At 35.1% G+C, this 20,177-nt stretch overlaps 1 protein-coding gene across 1 annotated transcript; it reads right to left on the reverse strand.

Moving 5' to 3' along the window:
- Positions 1 to 822: 822 nt before the first annotated feature.
- LOC145674028 (protein FAM210A) lies at positions 823 to 19,550 on the reverse strand. Its single transcript, XM_081743854.1, has 4 exons — positions 19,127 to 19,550; positions 8,448 to 8,787; positions 3,375 to 3,520; positions 823 to 1,624 (listed from the first exon to the last, which is right to left on the reverse strand). The coding sequence occupies exons 1-4, from the start codon at positions 19,284 to 19,286 to the stop codon at positions 1,404 to 1,406; spliced, it is 867 nt and encodes a 288-aa protein (XP_081599980.1). The 5' UTR covers positions 19,287 to 19,550; the 3' UTR covers positions 823 to 1,403.
- Between the last annotated feature and the right edge of the window lie 627 nt (positions 19,551 to 20,177).

The raw sequence follows: 20,177 nt of genomic DNA on the forward strand, positions 1-20,177 counted from the left end.
AAAGAAAACGGGAGTACCACGAGAAAACCACGGACACAATGTTGTCCACCACAAACTTACTTGATTGGGGATCGAACCACGGAACCCACGCATAAGAGATATTGTTTTCGTAACTGTCCAAGATTTAGTAGGAATTTTCTATCAATGCTCACTTAATTTAAGAGAAGTATTTATTTCAATTTTATTTATTCCCCGCTTTTATGTTTTACAACAAACATCCCTGAAAGAACTCTGATAGAGAAATATTTATGAGGATTTAATGCGTAGTCAGATATTAGTTTAGAGTTCATTAAAATTATTTTACTGAGACAATAAAAATAAAATCCCTGGTGATATTTTTGTTTTGATTGTATTTGTAATCTTATAATTATTTGGGTATCACTACTGTATTACCAACTTTGTACTTTATTGTAATAGTACTTGTATGTAGTTTCATAATTACTGACAAGTTCTATAGCAGTTAACATATAGTGACGTTAAAAAGGTTAAAAAACTAGTGTAATCTACTATCAAGATTTAGTTCGTGTATTAATCTGAGCTATCATCTACTGACAATCTTTGATTAGGGTAGTTTGATCGGATCAGCCACGTTAAAGAATTGTCATATTCCATTTTGAAAGAAACTTAAAAATGATTACGTCATATTTTATTAATTACACTTTTTCACTTAAAAACAAAGACCTTTTCTATGAATCTTCAATTTGATATACACGTTATACATAGGTCCTGACTGTCTAGATGTTATATTTATTTTGCATTAATTTTTTTTCTGATAATTTTATTGCGCATGTGAGGATAAATTCACAAAATAATAAACGGCGGTTAGTTTTATTAGATTTAATGCCAAATTATTTTCAGCAACTTTACAGATCCTGTTGAATTCAAGTAGAAAGACCTAATGATTATTTTCGATCTTCCTCTCAGGGGTTTTAATCACGCATCAGTAGTCAACACGCGTATAAGTACACATTGTTCATTGCGTTAACATGCTATATTTTACATTTGTCTTCTATGTCAAACGTTCGTTTAATTAAAGTTAAGTACATCGTGTTCAATATGAACACACACACTAGTGCATTAATTTTCCACTATTTTTTTTTTTAAAAAAAAAGAAAAATCTACAAAAATGGTAACAACACCAGTCAGTCAGTTATATAGGTTACAACTAAAAATTCATTCGTACGTAAAAAACAATTGTCTCTACAGCACCATATATACGTGACAAATCACATAATTTACATAATCAGTGACTCAGCTCTGCGGTAAATGATCTCGGGAGTCTCACTTAATAACTCTTTGATTACTTAACTGGAACCTAATAAACATTCCTTTCTTAGGCAGCCTTCACCTTCACACGAATGATGCTAAAGTGAGAAATAACCGAGAGTCCTTCACCCCAAATATCATTTATTGTTTTCCATTTTGCTTCGTAAATTTCTAGCTTTCTCTATGGCCTGTTTTTTCAACTCGGTCTTCTTCTCTAACATGGATTCCCTTTTCGCCTGCAGAGAGTCCTTTAGGCTTTCTCGACGTTCTTGATACAGCTCTCGCAGTTTACTGCTTGGGGGAATTGGTTTTATGTATCCCCATTCCTTCAGATAGTTTATAGATATGGTGGTACCACCTGCAAGAAACGTATTATGATTGCATTTTTTTTTTAAATATCGTTCTTAAGTGTGTTTTGTCTTATTTATGTATTAAGTAAAAACTGAGGTCCAATTTCCAGCTGATTATGTAAGAATAATAAAGTTACAACACTCGCAATCGACGGACCAGATCGCTGGCTCAGACCTTCCTGAAAGTCAAATGCCTCGGATACAAACTCTCAAAATATTTAGGACCTTACTTTAATAATAGTAGACCTATTCACATAATCTTAATGTTGCGCAAGTCAAGAAAAATGTTTAAAAGGTTACTGTGAATAATAATACCCCTACAGCAGCAATAACAAAAAAAGCATGTTACAAAATGGTCTGGCTTAGAGTAATCCTAAAGCAGGATAATACACCGCCATATGGATTGAGAAGCGTATGGCATTCTGTGTTGGACCATTATGAGATGCGTAGTTGCATGTTCGTATAGAACATTGAAGGACAGTTCTGGAAACAAAATTTTGTAAGCATTGATTTTTGAACAAGTACGTAGTGCTTGAATATTCAGAATATGTAACACCTCGAGAGTGCTTGTTAACATACTAAGAAGCAAATCACGTTCAACCAAAATCGAAGGAAGTGTTACTCCCCAGGACCGTGGAGGAGACTAAATTTTGGTGAAAGACCTGCGTTTCAAAGACCTGCTTCAAAGAACGTAGCGAAAGAGCAGACTTCGAATTTCAGATAATGTATAGAGAAATTCCAATATAATATCGATTGCTTCAGCCATAAGATCTTTTTGGATGTTGACTTTCTTGATAGGGAAACCATTTACGCTGTTATGTAGCATTAACCATATTCTTTTTTAGAGAGAATACTATTATATAATGTTACATTTCTACAACTTAACCTTTCGTGCCATCTATTACGACAAACTGAGAAATTATCTCTGAAGCAGTCCATTGGTGACTAATCTCGGAAGTTTTGAAGTTGTTAATCAATAATGATTTTACAAAAATAATGATTTAACTGAAATTTACAAGCTACAATACGCAAGTACGATCAACATTACTATCTATTTGGTTTTCGAAGAGTTGACACGATTATTTTGTATGAATTACCACGTTGTATGTTTACTACTTTTCTTATAATTTAACACTGCAACAATGTAGTGTTTCTTCATAATTTTCCTTTAAGGAGATGCTTTCTCTACATTGCATTCCCGATTCAACTTTCCTAGTTTTACGAATGTGACACTGCTTCAGAATTCCACAAATTAGCTTAATTATAAAGTTTGTGTCTGATGAAGCCACGGTAGTTAGTTGGTGAAATTGTTAAACGTTATTTATTTAATGTTTATTGTTTTGCTCAGCGAATAGGTTAAAATTAATTATTCCTAGATAAAAAAAAAAAAAAAGAATAAAAGGTTTCTTATATCATTAAGGCATACCAACTCAATCAAACATACAAAAGAAATTATGAACAAACTCCTAATTTTACTCACTAATACACGTCATTATTCTTTGTAATAGATGTAAATTCTGCCATTATATTTAAAATTCATATGAAATCAATTTTACTAAAATGCATTTTAAAAAAGAAAGAACATTTAAAAAGTAAATATCAGAAACTGCTTTAAAACGAAGTAAATATCAGAAGCTGCTTTAAAACAATCAAACGATTTCCCCTCAGGGCTATGTTTTATTTCTGATACCATTTTTATTTATAAATGTAAGGAATTTTGTAGCGTTATGTAAATACGAATAAACAAACGATATTTACCTAAAGTCACAGCGTACCTCGCAGGTGTCGCTATTTTATACAGAGCATACGCAATAGCTAAGTAACCTGCCTTAGAATCCTTTAGTGGAGATGTTATACTTTCTCCGAGACCAAGAGTTTCCACCAACGCAGCCACATCTACACCACTGAAATTAAATAAATTAAATAATTCAACAATCAAAGCAATACAGTTATGGACATGCATGCATAGGAACTATTAGAAATAACAAAAGTACTTGCTGTGTTTCTGGTACAGAGGCTCATATATGCACGAAATAAAAATGGCACGGTACGGCACAGGGGCACCGCAGAAACGTATCAATTGCATCACTGATGCAGTACTGTATGATATGTCTGCTAGCAAAGTAGTCGTGTTGTGTACAATCTAATGGCACCGAAAATAAATCGATTCTGAGAAGGTTACTAGCACACTTTAGTTATTCCCACACAGTTAAAGAATGCTACGAACATGGATTTGCTGTTGGCGCTGCACTGTAAATGTAATAATGCGACAATATGAAGCACGACCACCGTAGGACTGTGTATCACCGACTAAACCACATCCGAAACAGACCCAGTGAAGCTGACACCAGCAGTGATGCGCGGAATGAAGATATTGACGTTTCACAATCTACCGACACAGCGTGCTACGGCCATCTGGTTCCTGTTCCGTGTCTCTTAACCAACTATCCATTATGCTGTTCATAAAATATTACGTTCCAAGGTGGTCCATTAGGCGAATGTTCATCCGCTGGAAGCCAACTACGTTGTGCAGCGAAAAACTAACTAACGAAGCCTGGACTAGCATCACCAGGTGGTAGATCGGTAGGTGAAGTTGGTAGTTACCGTAAACGAGGCGTGGATATATTTGACCGATTGTGGAAATGTTCGGGCAATTACGTACAAAAGTGTAGCAACAAATAGCTGGGATAATTTCGAACATATCAATATAATTTCAATATATGGAAAGTTATATACGTGGTAGGGATAAATTAAAGCTATATCGCGCTCCCAAGAAGACAAATCAATACTACGTATTATCAGGAACACGTTTTGAGGATGGATGCTAGAACCGAGATTCGTGCTTTCCCTTCATTCACATCCTAGAGGGTCCCGATGCCAGCCTAATGCACTATTATACCTTTGGACTTCTGAAACACCACCTATTTCTCGTAAGTTGTGCACAGTTTTCGGCCTCTAGAAAACGCGCTATTGGGCAATTGTTAAGAGTGCTGATCGTCATATAGAATACAGGTGGTAGAAGACTGGATTCTCAGCTAAGTGAACACATTAAGGTCGTCTATATGAAAGACAATCACCCTTTTGTTTTTGTTTTCCAACTCTCCAATATCCAATCTAAACCTTAGAAGACGCAATAAAGTATACAAACTGTCCCAAATAGCGGATCTAAGGTGCTTCAGCTTAACCATGTACTCTAAATTTACACGGGATAAAATGGAACTGATGGTATTTGACTGTTCTTTACAATGGACAAAAACACACGTGGACGTGTTTAGCCACATTTGACAAAATCCTGGATCACTGCCTATATACGTATTCCAACCTCGTCAGTTAATGCTCTGTCAAAGTTTCAGCTTGCGCTTCCACTTGTTTTGGAAATTCCTGCACTGCAATACTACCTATTCTCCTTACAAGCCGTTCATGACATGGCAACAAACTGAGTTGCCGAACAAAACATTGTATCATACAACCACCCAAGTGTCATCCATGAAACCACACCGTTGTTTCTCGAAGATTCGGTATAATAATGCATTTTTGGTATCTTTTTTTAAAAAAAAACAAATTAACAATTACTATTACAGTACTTTGTTTATAATTATATATTACTATGACAACAATTATAAAATAAACTACTTCAGTTTTACATTGAATGAATTGACAGTTTTAGGGAAATAAATATGCAGAAAATGCTTGCAAGAAATACGAAACTAAACTCTTCTCATATTGTATATTCATCAGTTTTTAACTTGGATGTTGGTGAATTACTTCATGTATTGTGTAGTTTGAAGTATGAATCTTCACTACATAGCCAAAATGCATGATTCATTCCAACACTATATTTATATTAAATTGAATCACCTTTTGCTTTCCTGTTATTCTTCTGTTCCAATACGATCCCTGTTGTTGTTCTGTTCCAATGTGTTGTTTTTAGACTGTAATACACTTAGTGTGTCCGAACATATGCACTATTTCTTTATGTTATTTCATTTTATGTCGTATGGCAAAAACTTCTGTTTCGAAGATGGATGTGGATGGTGGAAGTTTATATTTCACTATAAAGACAGCTGCTCCGACTGACTTTTTTTTTTTTTTTTTTTTTTTTTTTGTTGTAATCATCTGTGTGTATGAACTCGTATAATCAGAAGAAAGCTTACTGAAATTGCCATACAACAGCAGTTACAGCACGACAAACATTTTTCAAATCTCAGGAAGGATATGAAGGAACAATAATGTCTAAAAGTACAAAAACAAGGAAGAAATGGAAATGTGGATATCCTATTTTGGAGGTCGTGAATATTGCCATATGCGCTGTATACCCATGGGAGCTTACTGACATTAAGGTAATCTTTTACCTTTGTTTTGCATGTATATCTGTTGCAGAATATTTGAAAGTGGTGAATCAGAAATTGCAAATCGAGAGAGAATGTATTTATGTGCTACTTTGTAACAATTTGTATATCTACTGATATAGTGTGCGTTTCCTCTACTGCCCATTTTTAGGAGAAAAATTTGGTTGGGAAAAAAAAGGTTTCAATGTGTCGTATTATAATTTTGTAAGTACGTTTAAATATTTTTGTGGCATTGGCGAGAAAAAAGTATGGTCGAACAGTAAGAATATGTAAATGTGCAAATTCCCTGGTTTCACGTCTCAGTGGAGAATGAAGTGTTATAATGAAAAACTCAACTGTGTGGGTAGGATTGTGCATCATTTAATATGTTCAAATGAACCAAATGCAATGAGTTCTGATACACACTGAAGAAAAAAATTCTTAACTTCAAGTATATATTACTTAATTAATCTCTATATTATAGTGTCGACTGCTAACTACCGCTAGTCATCTGAATTGACCTCTTAATCCTTACCTATGAATCTCTAATCGGTACCAATTTTCCCTAACATTCAACATATATCACCTATATATACACGGTATAAACGCTCAAGGAATCGAATATCTTCGCTAATTACCAAACACTTTCTACACAGTCTGGTTAATGTTCTTTCTCAAGATTACCAGACCATAAAAATGAAACGAATTTTGGAGAGAAAATGCGTGCAGCCAGCATCTTTTTTATGTTTTAACACTGTACAGTCACCAGCAAAACAAATGATTAAACTTCCACATTTAAGACTAAAGGAGACGAATGATAAATTCAGATAATGATAATGGATAATAGAGAATCAGGTAACAAACAGGAAACCACCGAGAGAACCTATGGTATTTATCATAAGCTAATTGGGATCAAACCTACAACAATAGTTTATGGCAGAGTTATGTATTCTACTACGAAGTTGCCGTGGTCCCCACCTAGTCACCAGCAAACTATGTATCCACCCACTTATGTTCCTGTATGTGTAACTTAGGGCTGAACACAGCATTTTAAAATGGTTTCTCTTTAACTTACAATAATACACAGGCTCATTCAACGAATAACCGGAAACATGTTCTTGCGAATATTTATTACAAATAGCAAAATAGCTACATTACTATTTTTCAATATATTTCCACCCCTAGTTCAATGCACCTATATCAGCGCTTGATGAGTGCATTGATTCCACTAAAAGCGTGAGTACCCAACTCACGCAAGTCACTACACCCTACTCCATTCCGGAACCTCGACCCATTTGGTGCAACTTTAAGTATGCCAGATGCAGAAAACTGAAGGTGTGAGATCGGGAGAGTATGGAAGGTGGAGTAATGTGATACTGGAAGTATGTAGTCTTACATTATCATGGAGCAAAAACACACCACTAACGTTGGCTCTGTAGAATGGCTAGTTTCAGGCTTTCTCGTTGGAGTACGTAGTATGGATTACATTACGTCCTCTGGGCACGTAATTTTCAAGCATTGGTCCCTTATGGTTCCAAAGCAAAGTTAACAACTTTTCAAGCACTAGGTTGAGAACGCATCCGCTTCGGTCTGCGAGAAGGAAAATGTCACCATTTCATTGTTGTCCCCTTTCTTCTGTTTGAGCTTCTCAATAAACTCATGTTCGACTCATATTGTACTATGCTGAACTCTCATGCAACGATGAATTTCTGTCGGTCCCCTGCCTTCACCTAACAGAAATCCATCGACACTTCGCTGCTCTAGCTTAGAGCAATCCTGTAAGGATACCGCATGTTGTATGACTGTTTCGAAGTGTCTCGTCGTGCGCGATGCATGCACGCTAGCCACAGACCAAAGTAACGAACATATAATCATCCTGGTCGTCTTACATTTTTTTTATACAACTTATAAAACTACCAGTTATTTATAGAATGAGCCCCATATTTCTATGACGAAGAAAACCCCTTAAGCACTTGATGTTTATCGGTTTAATTACTCTTTCACCAATTAGGGTTAAAGTTTTTCCTGTGTTCTTCATAGGAGTTTAGGAAGTGAGTTTTATACTTACTACCTATACTTTATATATATATATATATATATATATATAAACTTTCTACTGGTAAACAGTTGAGTGTGTTAAAATAGCCATTACTACTGACACCTGCACGTACATATTAGTTCCGAATTTATGAACGAACGAACTTCGCGAAATTAGGAGGCTCAAGGCTGAGTCTTTTCCTGCAAAAATGGAATCGCTCTTAGAAGAAATTACAGCTTTTAATCTACAAATACAATCAACAGACGTAACTGTTTGCATTGTATCAAATACTTTTTATTATTATGAAGAGGCTATCATACTTCTGAAATGTCTAGGAACAATAATTCTCGCTACATGTATACAATGTTTCTCTGAAAGCTAATTCTATACCAGAATTTTGCTGGCATTCAATATTCTGCACACTAAAATGTATAAACAAACACGAAAGATCTCTTAAGAACTCACCTTATAGCAAGATAATAAAAGCCTCCAAACCAAAATATTGACGTGATTACATGAACAGGCACCAACACATACCAATAATCTCGGTACATCTGTTTAAATCTCTTAAATAAAGAGAGCTTTTCAGGAGGTTTCTCTGGTTCGTCAATTTTATTCTCCTTCTCCGTATCTGCCACGGGCTTTGAAGAATAACAGCACTGTAACTGCACCACATTTCCTCTTTCATTTCCACAGAACGACCACGGTGCAACAAACGAACAACACGTGGTTGTTTTATTATACAGTGGCTTCAAAAGCAGATGTGTACGGAAAGCTTGCAGTTGGAGAGATTTTACGTATCTACCTGTGAAATAAAAAGAGAAGAAATTATACAATATGTTCCAAGTATCATTACTTAAATCTATACTCATTACGTACTAAAATGAAACATACATATAATTATTTATGTCTTTTTATAGCTAGAAACACAATTTATGCTCCACTCTTAGAATAACGTCAGTTGATATTCCTCAGTTTATTCAAATAATTCTCAGTTAATTCATCGTTCCATTTCACTACAACATTGTATTAGATTACTAAGAATTTCCGCAATTATACTGGGGTGTACTTGCAAAAGCGCGACAGATTTGGTCTTGATGACTATGTATCTAATTTAGCATGCTTTGGAAATATGATGTACTACGTTTAGCCAAGCTTAATTTATTTAATTTTCTTACTTACGGAATCGCAAGACTTCTTCACTTTCCGGTTCCGAACCTAGAGAATTGATTTTTTATGCATTCAGGGCTACCAAAAAAGTGCTAACTAAAACCGTACTTACCTAAAACACTCCAATTATAAATCTACCGTCAATGTTTCGGTAAAGGGCTATTGTGTTTCACCGTACAAAACTTTTTAGAAAATTAACGAGCTAAATAATTGTAGATTAGCGTTTACTATATGTATAATACAATACAATAACGTAGTTGTAGTAGTATTGTATTTTACAAAATTATCTTTGTACCTCTGTAGCTCCTACTTCAAGTCAAATTTAAAATGTTGAAGGATTTACTGCGAAAGTGAAAATAGTGATGTGTGACGTTTTATTATCTTTACAACACATAGTATTTCTGTATTTAACTAAGGAATAGAATTCAAGCAAATATTTTCCAACGGACGAAAAGCAATGATGAGGAATAAGATTTTAAAGAAACAGATTAAAAATTTGTCGATGTGGAGAGAAAAAAAAAATTATGGCCCAGATTTTCTTAGTCTAAGTGTGTCTTTCCATGAAGTGAAAATTAACTTCAATGAAACAAATGAGGCTTCAAATTCAAAGTGTCATCATTTGCTAATCGCCAGCTTTAGAGGACACAAGTTAGTTTGCAGGATATAGAAACTATACAGGTACAAAAAAGAAAAAAAAAATGTTAAAACATTAAGCAATAGTTTTCTACGACTGAAAGTAAAAATGCAATATTTCAGTTTAATGTGCCGGGGTTAAGCCGGCTAGGCTAAAGGAAACGGTGATGATGAGAAATGAATGAAATGAGGAAATCCACCCACACAGTGTTTGTCCACCACAAAGTTCACTTGGCACGAGTTGGGATCGAACCAGGGACCCCATGTACCAGAGGTTAACGCTCTATCACTGAGCCACCGCGGCCCCAGAACTGAAAGTAAAGCTGAGTCCTAGGATTTGAAGGGCACGGACTTCAAATTGTTTTCTTATCCCAACTTTGTTTACTAGTGAAGTGAAAATGAGAACACAGTTGTAACAAGGGGAATTCAAATTATAGTTCATTAATTATTACTCACTTACTTCTACGGATACAAGGTATAGGAGCTAGAGAATCACAAGGAGAATTTTGTAAAAGCATTACCACTAGAAGTACAATTTATTGTATACAGCAATGGTGACTGCTCCGTGAAACACGGAGAATAGCCTCTTTCCTTCCTTCTGTGCCTTTAATATATAATCCCTAGGAGAGTCCATTGCTGGCTTATTGAAATCAGTCGCTTCTGTCGCCTGCACTGCAATGCCATTCAACATCATCTGTTTAGCGGTGGAAAGAGGGATTTTTTATTTTTTTTCAGTTAAACTAAGTAGACATGAACCTCACGAAGATGAAGCTGTAGCTTGAAGCTGTGTTGTTAAGCTCTTTCCTCCAACGTATTGGTCATACTGGAAATTTAGGGTTTCGTTCAATTCAGGTCGTTCCTGTAATTTTACTTTTTAAAACAGTAAAGCAACTCACTCATGTGATACTGTAACACACTCTGAAAATCGGGAAGAAAAGCACAGAAACAAGTATTCACTGGCTGTTTAAAGTTCATGGCCTCAGAAATTTCGTCTTGCACAAAAGTGAAGCAGCTACTGACTTCCTGAAATTGTGCCTTTTTAGTCCAATGAATTTGATAATAATAAATAATAATAATGTAAGATTATTTTAAATGACAGGCCTACCCTTACCTTACAGAACTTAAAACCAAAACAAAATCTTACACAAGGCATTTTCAAAGTAGCTATTATAATTCTACGAAATGGTTAACTGGACGTTATTAAGTGATAAACTGCAATATTGGCAATGTTTAATTTGTTACTGAGAAAGGAGTTTAGAATGTTTCAGAATTCAGTGATAGGACCCATGAATAATCCGAAAGCTATCTCCATACAATTACTGCGTTAAAGACATTGGAAGGATTGATCCTCAAATGGATGAGCAACATCGCAACGACATAATTATGCATAATGACTAGTGTGTATTTTCGCATATTTGCCTATTCTTTTTCTGATATGATATCTATATGCTTACATGGTAAGTGTATAAGTGTCTAGGAGGCTAAACGAGAAGTATTATAGTGCATAATAATTGCACATTTTGATGACTATTGCATATTGAAGACGTTATTGTATACAGATGCATATTTGAAGAAAATAACTATTGTATAGTTACTTAACTGAAATATTTCAATATAAAGACTAACTTTTAATCTTCTGGGATCAACAGCCAGCTTTAAAAAAGATGATCTTTTAAGACAGACATAGTCAACAGCATCTGACCAGCTATGCGTCCGAACAGTTGTATGTATGCTTGGGGTAGTTACACCTTCTAATAATACGAGTACTGTAACCGAGTACATATTCAGGACAGATGGTATATGGTACGGTTTCCAATGTGACACCCATGGCACATACGAGTACATGTTCAGGATGTGTCACATTGGAAACAGTACCATCTTCTACCATCATCTTCCTGTATATCAACTTTGGACCAGATCCCTGAATCCTTACCGTGTTCTTATATGTAGCTGCGCCTACAGTCCTCATATATTTTTTTTAACTTTTTAGCCAATGAAGTTTTAACACTCAGTATGTAGTCTTATGATAACTGTCTCGTCATTTGATTACAAATTCCGAATATTTCTTTTTCTTTTCTCCTTTGATATATTCTTATAAAATGCAATAATTATATTTATTTACTTTTGCCTGCAACTCAACGCATTCTTTCCATAATCTCAAAACGCGTTTTGCTCGTTATACCCATTTCCATCTTTAGTTTGTATATTGGTATAGTAGTTTTCGCTTGCTACCGTTCTATTTCCATTGAATTTTTATATACATTATTCAAAATTTTCCATCCTCACTCTTATTACCTTTACATCTATTGTATATTTCCCCGTCTTTGTCTTCGCAGTACACATTATTTTATATTCTTCCCATACTTTTTTTTTCTCTTAGTTTCTTCTATAGCCCATGATTCTTAGTTGTGTTATCTTTAAGATACCTTGCTTTTACTCGCAACCTTCGAAATGCTCGCACATCTAGTATGTTCCTATTTCTGCTTTCTCTTCATTCATATAATTTTCTTTGGAATTTCAAATGAATTTGTTTTTACTTTCCATCTTTAAACTTTTTAGTATCTTTCTTGTTGCCTCCTACTCTTTTTCCGAGATCACCTTAGTACAAGATTGTGTTCTGACAGCTTTTTGTGGTTTTTTCTTTCTTATTGGTGTTCAACATCTTTGCCTTGAATTATTGCTGGCAATTATTGCTTTAATACTATTAATTATAGTCTCTCTCTGCCTCTCTTCTTTTACTTCCATCATATCACAGTATTCAGAAGAGAAGTTTCATACAAGCATATACACAATGGAATACTAATACTCGACAAAATGTAACATTCATGTGCTTCTGCTATTTCTTTATTTCTTCCGAATAAATACATTAAGCCTTCATCCACTTCCTTTTGTACAAAATTTTGGGGGAACGCCTCATGTCACCAGAGATTCTTGCCAATATGCTACGCAATCCGCTCCCTGAACAGTCAACCCTCTACTAATCAGACAAAATTTCCGCTGTGCTTGGGCAATGCAGTATCTTCATTACCGAATACGTCTCTCCACCTATATAGAACGTAAATTCAACTGTCAGAGGTGTTTTAAAATGAAAACTATATTGTTCAAGCACAACAGAAGCTGTAGTACAGTCTATACGGTGTTTGAGTGGTTGATCACAGAAAGTACGATGTTCAGGGAGTGGATTGTGCTGAATACTGGTTAACTTATCGGCACGGTAAACTGGAAACTCGGATTCGAATCGCAGTCCAATCATGCACTTTGTTTCACTCTTTGCATATCACTGAGTATGTATCTATAGAGGATTTAGTGTGGCATAAAAGCGGTTACTTTCTCCACTTGTCATAAGTAACCCTAATCTTACTTCAGCGTATAGCCATTATCACTAATGCATCAGCTGCTACGAACGCACTCCCATGCAAACAAACAAGCTTCACCTTGTCTAGAACTTGATTAGACGCAAACTACCATGTAGTACCAATTCATTGTGCGTTGACTCTAAAATGCTGAATTTTTTCAATAATCTTAATAAGTTGTGCCCTTACACTCACTGATTCAGTTTTTGTCTTTAATGATTTTCATTAGATCAACTGGGTGACTATTTGGAACTAGCGAAATCATGATCAATAACTCCATCACGTAACTTGAACTGGTTAGTGTTCTGTGTAGTTTTTCGAACACGGGAGCTATATCAAATGTACAACTATAGCTCAAGTGGGATCAGAATCACTTGAATTCCCAACCGGTATTCGAATCTGCGCGCAGACCATTTAGACAAGAAAGCTCTTGAGTGGTTCAATATCCTTTTTAGCATCTAGGTTTTATGAGATTAGGTCCTACATTTTAATGTAATTGGGAAACAAAATCAGATCTCGGTGTAGCAGGTGCGTAATGTAACTAAGGCCATAAGAACGCTCATGCTATCTAAACAAAAAGTATACTATTTGGGTCTTTTGGCAGAATACTTTTCTCCATAATTAGTTGTTTTATTATAATGCTAATAAGTTCTTGCTGTAACAATTAAAAACTAACATTTTATGTTACAGTATAACCAGGATGCAGATGACTATGGGGGCCACATTTTTTAAACCTCATAGAAATCTGTTAATTCACAAAAAAAGAGTAATATTTAAGGAATTTACGTATGACGCGATAGGATAAATATTAAAAATATCGAACTTACCTAAGGACCCTATGTTCAAAAATGGATGCTCAGGTCAGTTCAACTTTTTCATTTTTATTTATTTTTAATATTTAAAGACGTATTGATGTACGCAGAAAACATTTAACTCACGTGTCAATATTAATGAATGTAAAATTTGCTCCATTCCATACTATTATACTCCATGAAGAATAAAATAACATACGTAAAGTAAGCTTAAGCTATATTTACAATGAGTGGGTAATTTGTTGTATGTTAACACGTAGTAACATAGATAAGCATTAACAAGTGTGCTTCATGACCATACAATTGTATTGATACCTAGAGAAAGTGAAAAATAGTCATTGGAAAAATCGCCTTAATATATATATATACATACATATATATATATATATATATATATATATATATATATATGAGTAACTTCAATACGAGCTGCTAAAAACATGGATCCGACACTAATAACGGTCCTTCTCGATTACTTTACGTCTCCCCTTTCCGGCCACCCCCTAGAACAGGGTTGTAACCAATCCAGGTTTAAAAAAAGCCCAGTATTTTTTTTTTTTTTTTTTGTAAAGTGTTTTATGAAATTTTGTGTAGGTACATTTAAAGTCGTATTCCTACCTGAAATATCATTGCACAATAAGAATCTGTGAGGGCCCATCCGCGTCTCGTGGGACATACTTTACATCATTATTACTCACTTATGTTTCGATTTCTAGAAAGAAGTAGATAATCTTGCAGAAGAACAAAGAGGTGAGTAATTCTATATAGCACACAATATTAAGAAAATGAAACCGAAATATAGTTCCGTTGACACAAATATATATATATATATATATTATTATTATTATTATTATTATTATTATTATTATTATTATTTGCTTTTACTAATACTCGAGTATGTACTACAAAAACAAAAGGAACACAGTCGCATTGCTTTCTATCTCAGGTTACAATTGAACATCGTTATTGCGAATCTGACCAAGCGCTAACTAAATTCGTTATGCATGATTCCCACTTTCCAATTATGTATACTATTCTGGACATCACTCCTTGACAAATACATACTTTAAGCCAGTTTTCAAACTACGCGTATACTCAGAAACACGGTTGAAGAAAGAAAACCTAATCTTCCACAGATTAGCTACAGCTGCGGATAAAGCACACATGAACCTGTTCTCAATGTTATATTATTATTTATCTATTGTAATTTTTTAGTATCCCTCACCCACAATTACTCCTGCTTCATTGCGGTGTTTACTTTTCACTGTTCATCATAAATATTTCTTATTTTTATACTATCTCTCCCTTTTCTACATTCGTACGCATGAATATAATATTACTACACAAAATTAGTACCCTCCAACTGTTAAATGTTGCAAACTACGCACTACTCACAATCAGAAATTATTAAAACAACGAATCCTTACAGTATTACCTCAACAAGAAGGGGTTTCGTGATATCCCATTCTATGAGGACACACTTATACGCATGAAAAATGCATTTCTTTTAATATGACATGCACCAAAAGAGGAGGAGTTCCATTACTAATCTCTTTCCAGCCTTAGAAAAAAGTAGTGTAAACAAACCCACCTGACTACCAGTGGGTCAATGACCAGTTATTGGTTGTTGGTCTCACTGCACTAGTATCCTGCCGCAATATAATCCCTACTAAAATAATAATTTGAATAAAGATATTTGAATTTATCCTGCATTCTGTGATAAAAAACGCAAAATACATAATATTCAACAACAGATATTTTATTTCAGCCCTACCCAACTTGAATATATATTTGCTGCGCATGCGTATGCGTTCGCGCGCCGTCTCCACTCATTTAAAATTGTAGAATGCAGAGTTTCATAGCGACGATGAATGACAATAATTAGAGACACGATTTTTTGGTGGCACGCGAAATGTACACGCGAACAGTTTTGTATGAAAATGTTGTGTACTTAAATATATTTTTTTCACTATTTGTTAGGCCATACAACGCTAGCGATTAAACGCGAAATCCTGTCAAATTAGGGGAATTTGCAACAAGTCCCGATATTCCACGAAATTTGCGCAAAAGTGACAATTTTTCAACGCTTTTACGATTTATTCATTACCATTATTTGTCAATTACAAGCAACGTGATGAAAATTTCCGTTTTTGAGAAAATATACCACCATGAATTTTTGAAATTTTACATGCAGTAATAAAATGAGCTCCAAACGATATCTACTGGTGAAGTGGATAATGTGGAAGGAGTGTTGTGGGGTATGTTGGATCTGAAAAAGTAGGATATTATGTCTGATGATATGTCGGTAGGGTTCTGATGATATTATGTCGTCCTCTGTGCCTATCTTTGCTCATTGTAATTTTTTTAAGAAGTGGATGTACGTCATAGATATTTTGTGAAAAACCGAACCGGTCTTGAAGAAAACCGAACCAGTTTTGGAGAAAACCGAAATGTCGGTTTTTATAAAAACCGGTTTTTGGGCCCACCACTAGTTTATTTACGCTGAAAGATGTTAATGTCATATAAGACATTTTGAAACATTTATTTATTTCATATAACATGAATTGTATCTTTGTTTTAAATTAATAGACTCCTCTTTTGGTATTTATATTTGGCGAACGTCAGTTGGGCTTCTGGATGAATTGATCTACATTTGTTAGTTTGTCTGCCGAGCTCCTTCATGGCTAAGCGGTTAGTGTACGCGTCTTCGGCGTGGGAGATCCGGGTTTGCTTCCCGGAGGGAGCTCATGTTGTTCGGATTCCATGTTAATCAGTAGGTCCCGTCTCAAATAGCCTCGCTGCTGAAAGGGACGTTAAACACAAAATCAACTCAACTCATTTGTCTGCCTCTACCACACACACTACAGAGTACAACTTTCGGCCTTTTAAGTTAAAATTTTCAGAGTACAAGCACGAGACACACTAAATTTCCTGTATAGATTTTGGCGGCATACCAACGTAAAATATCAAAATGGCTGCCATCTTTTCAAAACAGCGAGTATCCACGCTACGAAGCGCAAATTTCAGTCTTTTAAATTGAAATTTCGACGATGGAAGCACGAGATATGCTAAATTTGCTGTATAGATTCTCTCGGCAATCGAATGTAAAATTTCAAAATGGCGGCCATTTTTTCACAATAGCAGTGAGCAGAAAATTGTTGCAAGTTGTGACAATGACAATCTTGAAATATAAATCACATTTTAACACTTTTACCCCAAAGACATTGAAATATTTCGAAAAAAACCAATTAAACCCGATAAAACCCATATGGGCCAAGGTGGGTTGGGCTTTTTCAAACCCTGGTTAGATAGCATTCGTGCTTTTGTCAGTTGCCACCTAGCACAAGTTGGGAATTCCAACAATCTTGCACTAGGGTTATCTTACATCTACAGTATATTTTCTCAGATTGTCAGTCATAATGTCTGTCAATTTTATTTTATAAACAAATTTACATACCAGTTTCATCCTCCTAACATAAGAAGCTCATGAGAAACTTTATGCTATATTTTTGGCATAAATGTTAAACCACCTCTTCTCCTTTAAGCTTCTCTCCTACCCATTAGGATACGCGTAAAAAAATTCTAAATAGGCTATAGTCACCTCCAGACTTCCGTTTCTTCGATAGTTACTTAAAAGTATGCCAAGTCAACGCAATGGATTTGTATAAGGGAAACACAGGAAATACACAATTTTTTTTTTTCATATATAAGTGTGCCAAGTATATATTAGTATGGTCAGTTGGCATCCTTATGGAGACACTAATGTAACACGAACATCTTCGTTTACATATATAATCACCGTCACTAACGCGGCTGTTTCGTAAGATTGCAGTATCAACTAAGTTTCGCCTTACCTGAAACCAAAATAAAAGCAAATGCTTGTTTGTAGTGATCACTTACCACAGATTGGCGCGTGTTTTCATCCGAACTCACTTTGTAGCATCAGTTCGCTGGCATATTAACAATAAGTTGGTACACAATTAGTGGACATGCGTTAAGAAAACATCTTGAATTATTTGGATATTACTTCCACCACGGAAAGAAATGTAAGAATCTTCTTTAGTACTTCCATATTCTGAATCTGCACCCTATTCTATGCATCGGCTTACGTATACACACTACCTTAGAAACAAGTACAATCATCTTCGAACGCGCATAATTACACAACTTCTATATTTATATAAACATTAAAAACAATGCAACATCGAGTCTGGGAGCACTACTTTTAACTATGATAAACTACAAAATTTTAAAAAGTTATCTGTACTGAAATAATGGGTTATGTTTAGCAGAAGGGGTTCAAAAATACAAAATTTACGGGAGAAATGAGTAATGCATTCTTAGACCTAACATAACATAACCAAATCTAACCTACGCTAAACTGAACTAACCCAATATTAGTAGAAATAAGCGAAATTCTCTTTTTTTTTGGGGGGGGGGAATTATTCTGGACCCCGGCAAGGTTCTAGAACGCAGGTCCCCCTTCCTATTTAACTATAATAAAGGCATTTATTCCGTAGTTGGGCGTCCGCTTTCCCCACGTTTTTTCGTTGTTATCTCCTTTGCACACTTTCTGCAATTTGTTATTAGGTTCATTAATCCATGCTCTTCACAAACTTTTAAAGGATTTTGCTCATCAGCCTATTGCTTCACAAATGTTAAAACTGTTAGTTCATTGCCCTTGTACATTCGCCATGTTGATAACATAAATGCTCGTTTCTTTCCCACAGTGCAACTGTTCGGTTACCTTGCGCCAAGTAGTTCCCTCCGCTCGCCGTATAGTCCCATGTTTATAACCGCTTATATATAACACATAAATAGATTTTTTGAGACTCTTATATATTATCAAGCACACAAACGACCAAATTATCCATATCTTTCCTGTAAATTTTAAAAATTGCGCTGGAAACGGACGCCCAACTTCGGAACTTAACCCATAATAAAGACAGAAAGTAACGTCCCTGCGGGGCTCTAACCCGCCTTCACTCGCTGTCGCTCGCTCGGCAATACTATGTGAATTAAATATTAAATTTTGGTACCGAAAGGAACCAACCTAGCTACTAACATATATGGGGGACCCTGCTAAATATTAGACGGAATAATGTTTCGTAATCAACTGTTCTTGTGATATTGAATAAAACGCACATTAATGCACGAAAAAAATAACAAAAATTACCTTCGTTACATCCTTGATAGTATTTTCTGTTTTCTGGTCGATTCTGACAAAGAACACTGCTTAAATACGTAGATCTTAAACAAGATGGATTGAGAAGTGTTCTTGCTTTTTCCCACAAAAATATCTCATGTCTATAACCATGTAGGAACTTTCCAGCCATGATTTCATTACTAACTATACCATCATCACGTGCAACATGATTGATTCACACTTTAAAGCAAAATGGATAAATGGAAAGTACGACACGTAATCTCGACTTAATCAGTACGTTCACCTTTACAAAAACAACATCTCCCTTTCCACTGCAATTCAGAATGTTACATTATTTGTTTTACGTAACAACTCCTTATAATCTCATATCCATCCCATGTAGTAGCAAAACCATTGCAGCCGAAATATAAATAAGTCTTCTTCTTCTCTAAAGAATCTGTTATGAAACTGTGAACGACCTTCAATAAAAAAAGAAAAAAAAACGAAACGCACTAAGTAATCATCTGGTAAATTTGGTGCAAGAAAGTCAAATTTCATGTCAGGGACAGAGTTCGTTACAAATGCATCTGAACTTTGTATTACACTAAAAGAGGATCTCAGTGGCTTCTCTATAAAAGAGATATAATTAATGAATTTGTTTACAAATTGATTTATTCATGAGAGCATTTCGTGTCAACATAATCGTAACTAGTTACGTAATCGGTCACTCTCACTTTGTTTAGTATATACTAATCATTTTTATATTAGGTCAAAGTAGAAAGAGCGGATACTATCTGGTAAAAGTGAAACAAAACCTCTTGGTAATTATAGGATTAAACTTGCATAGCCAAAGTGGCGGCTTTTGAGGGATATCGCGTGCGACAAAAATTCGAAATTTAATCGCACTACAGGGTAGAAAGGAAGAAAAGTGAAACACTTATTAATTGTTTAGTACCTTATGCAATCTGATCCCAAATCAAAATCTATATTGTACGACAAGTTTCGGAAAATACATCGACTTTGGTCGATACATTTTTTTGAAACTTCCAAATAATCTCAATGCGTGGGTTTCAAATGAGCC

The sequence above is a fragment of the Thermobia domestica genome, chromosome 2 (assembly GCF_964235325.1).
Source record: "Thermobia domestica chromosome 2, izTheDome1.hap1.1, whole genome shotgun sequence".
Taxonomy (NCBI): Eukaryota; Metazoa; Arthropoda; class Insecta; order Zygentoma; family Lepismatidae; genus Thermobia; species Thermobia domestica.

Bases quoted from the DNA above. Each gene is read 5' to 3' on its own strand.
- LOC145674028 (XM_081743854.1), bottom strand. From the start codon at position 19,286: ATGGCTGGAAAGTTCCTACATGGTTATAGACATGAGATATTTTTGTGG. The intron at 8,788-19,126 runs GTAATTTTTGTT...TTTATTTCACAG, and splicing joins CTATCAAGGATGTAACGAAG to GTAGATACGTAAAATCTCTC. The intron at 3,521-8,447 runs GTGAGTTCTTAA...ATTTAATTTCAG, and splicing joins TTTTATTATCTTGCTATAAG to TGGTGTAGATGTGGCTGCGT.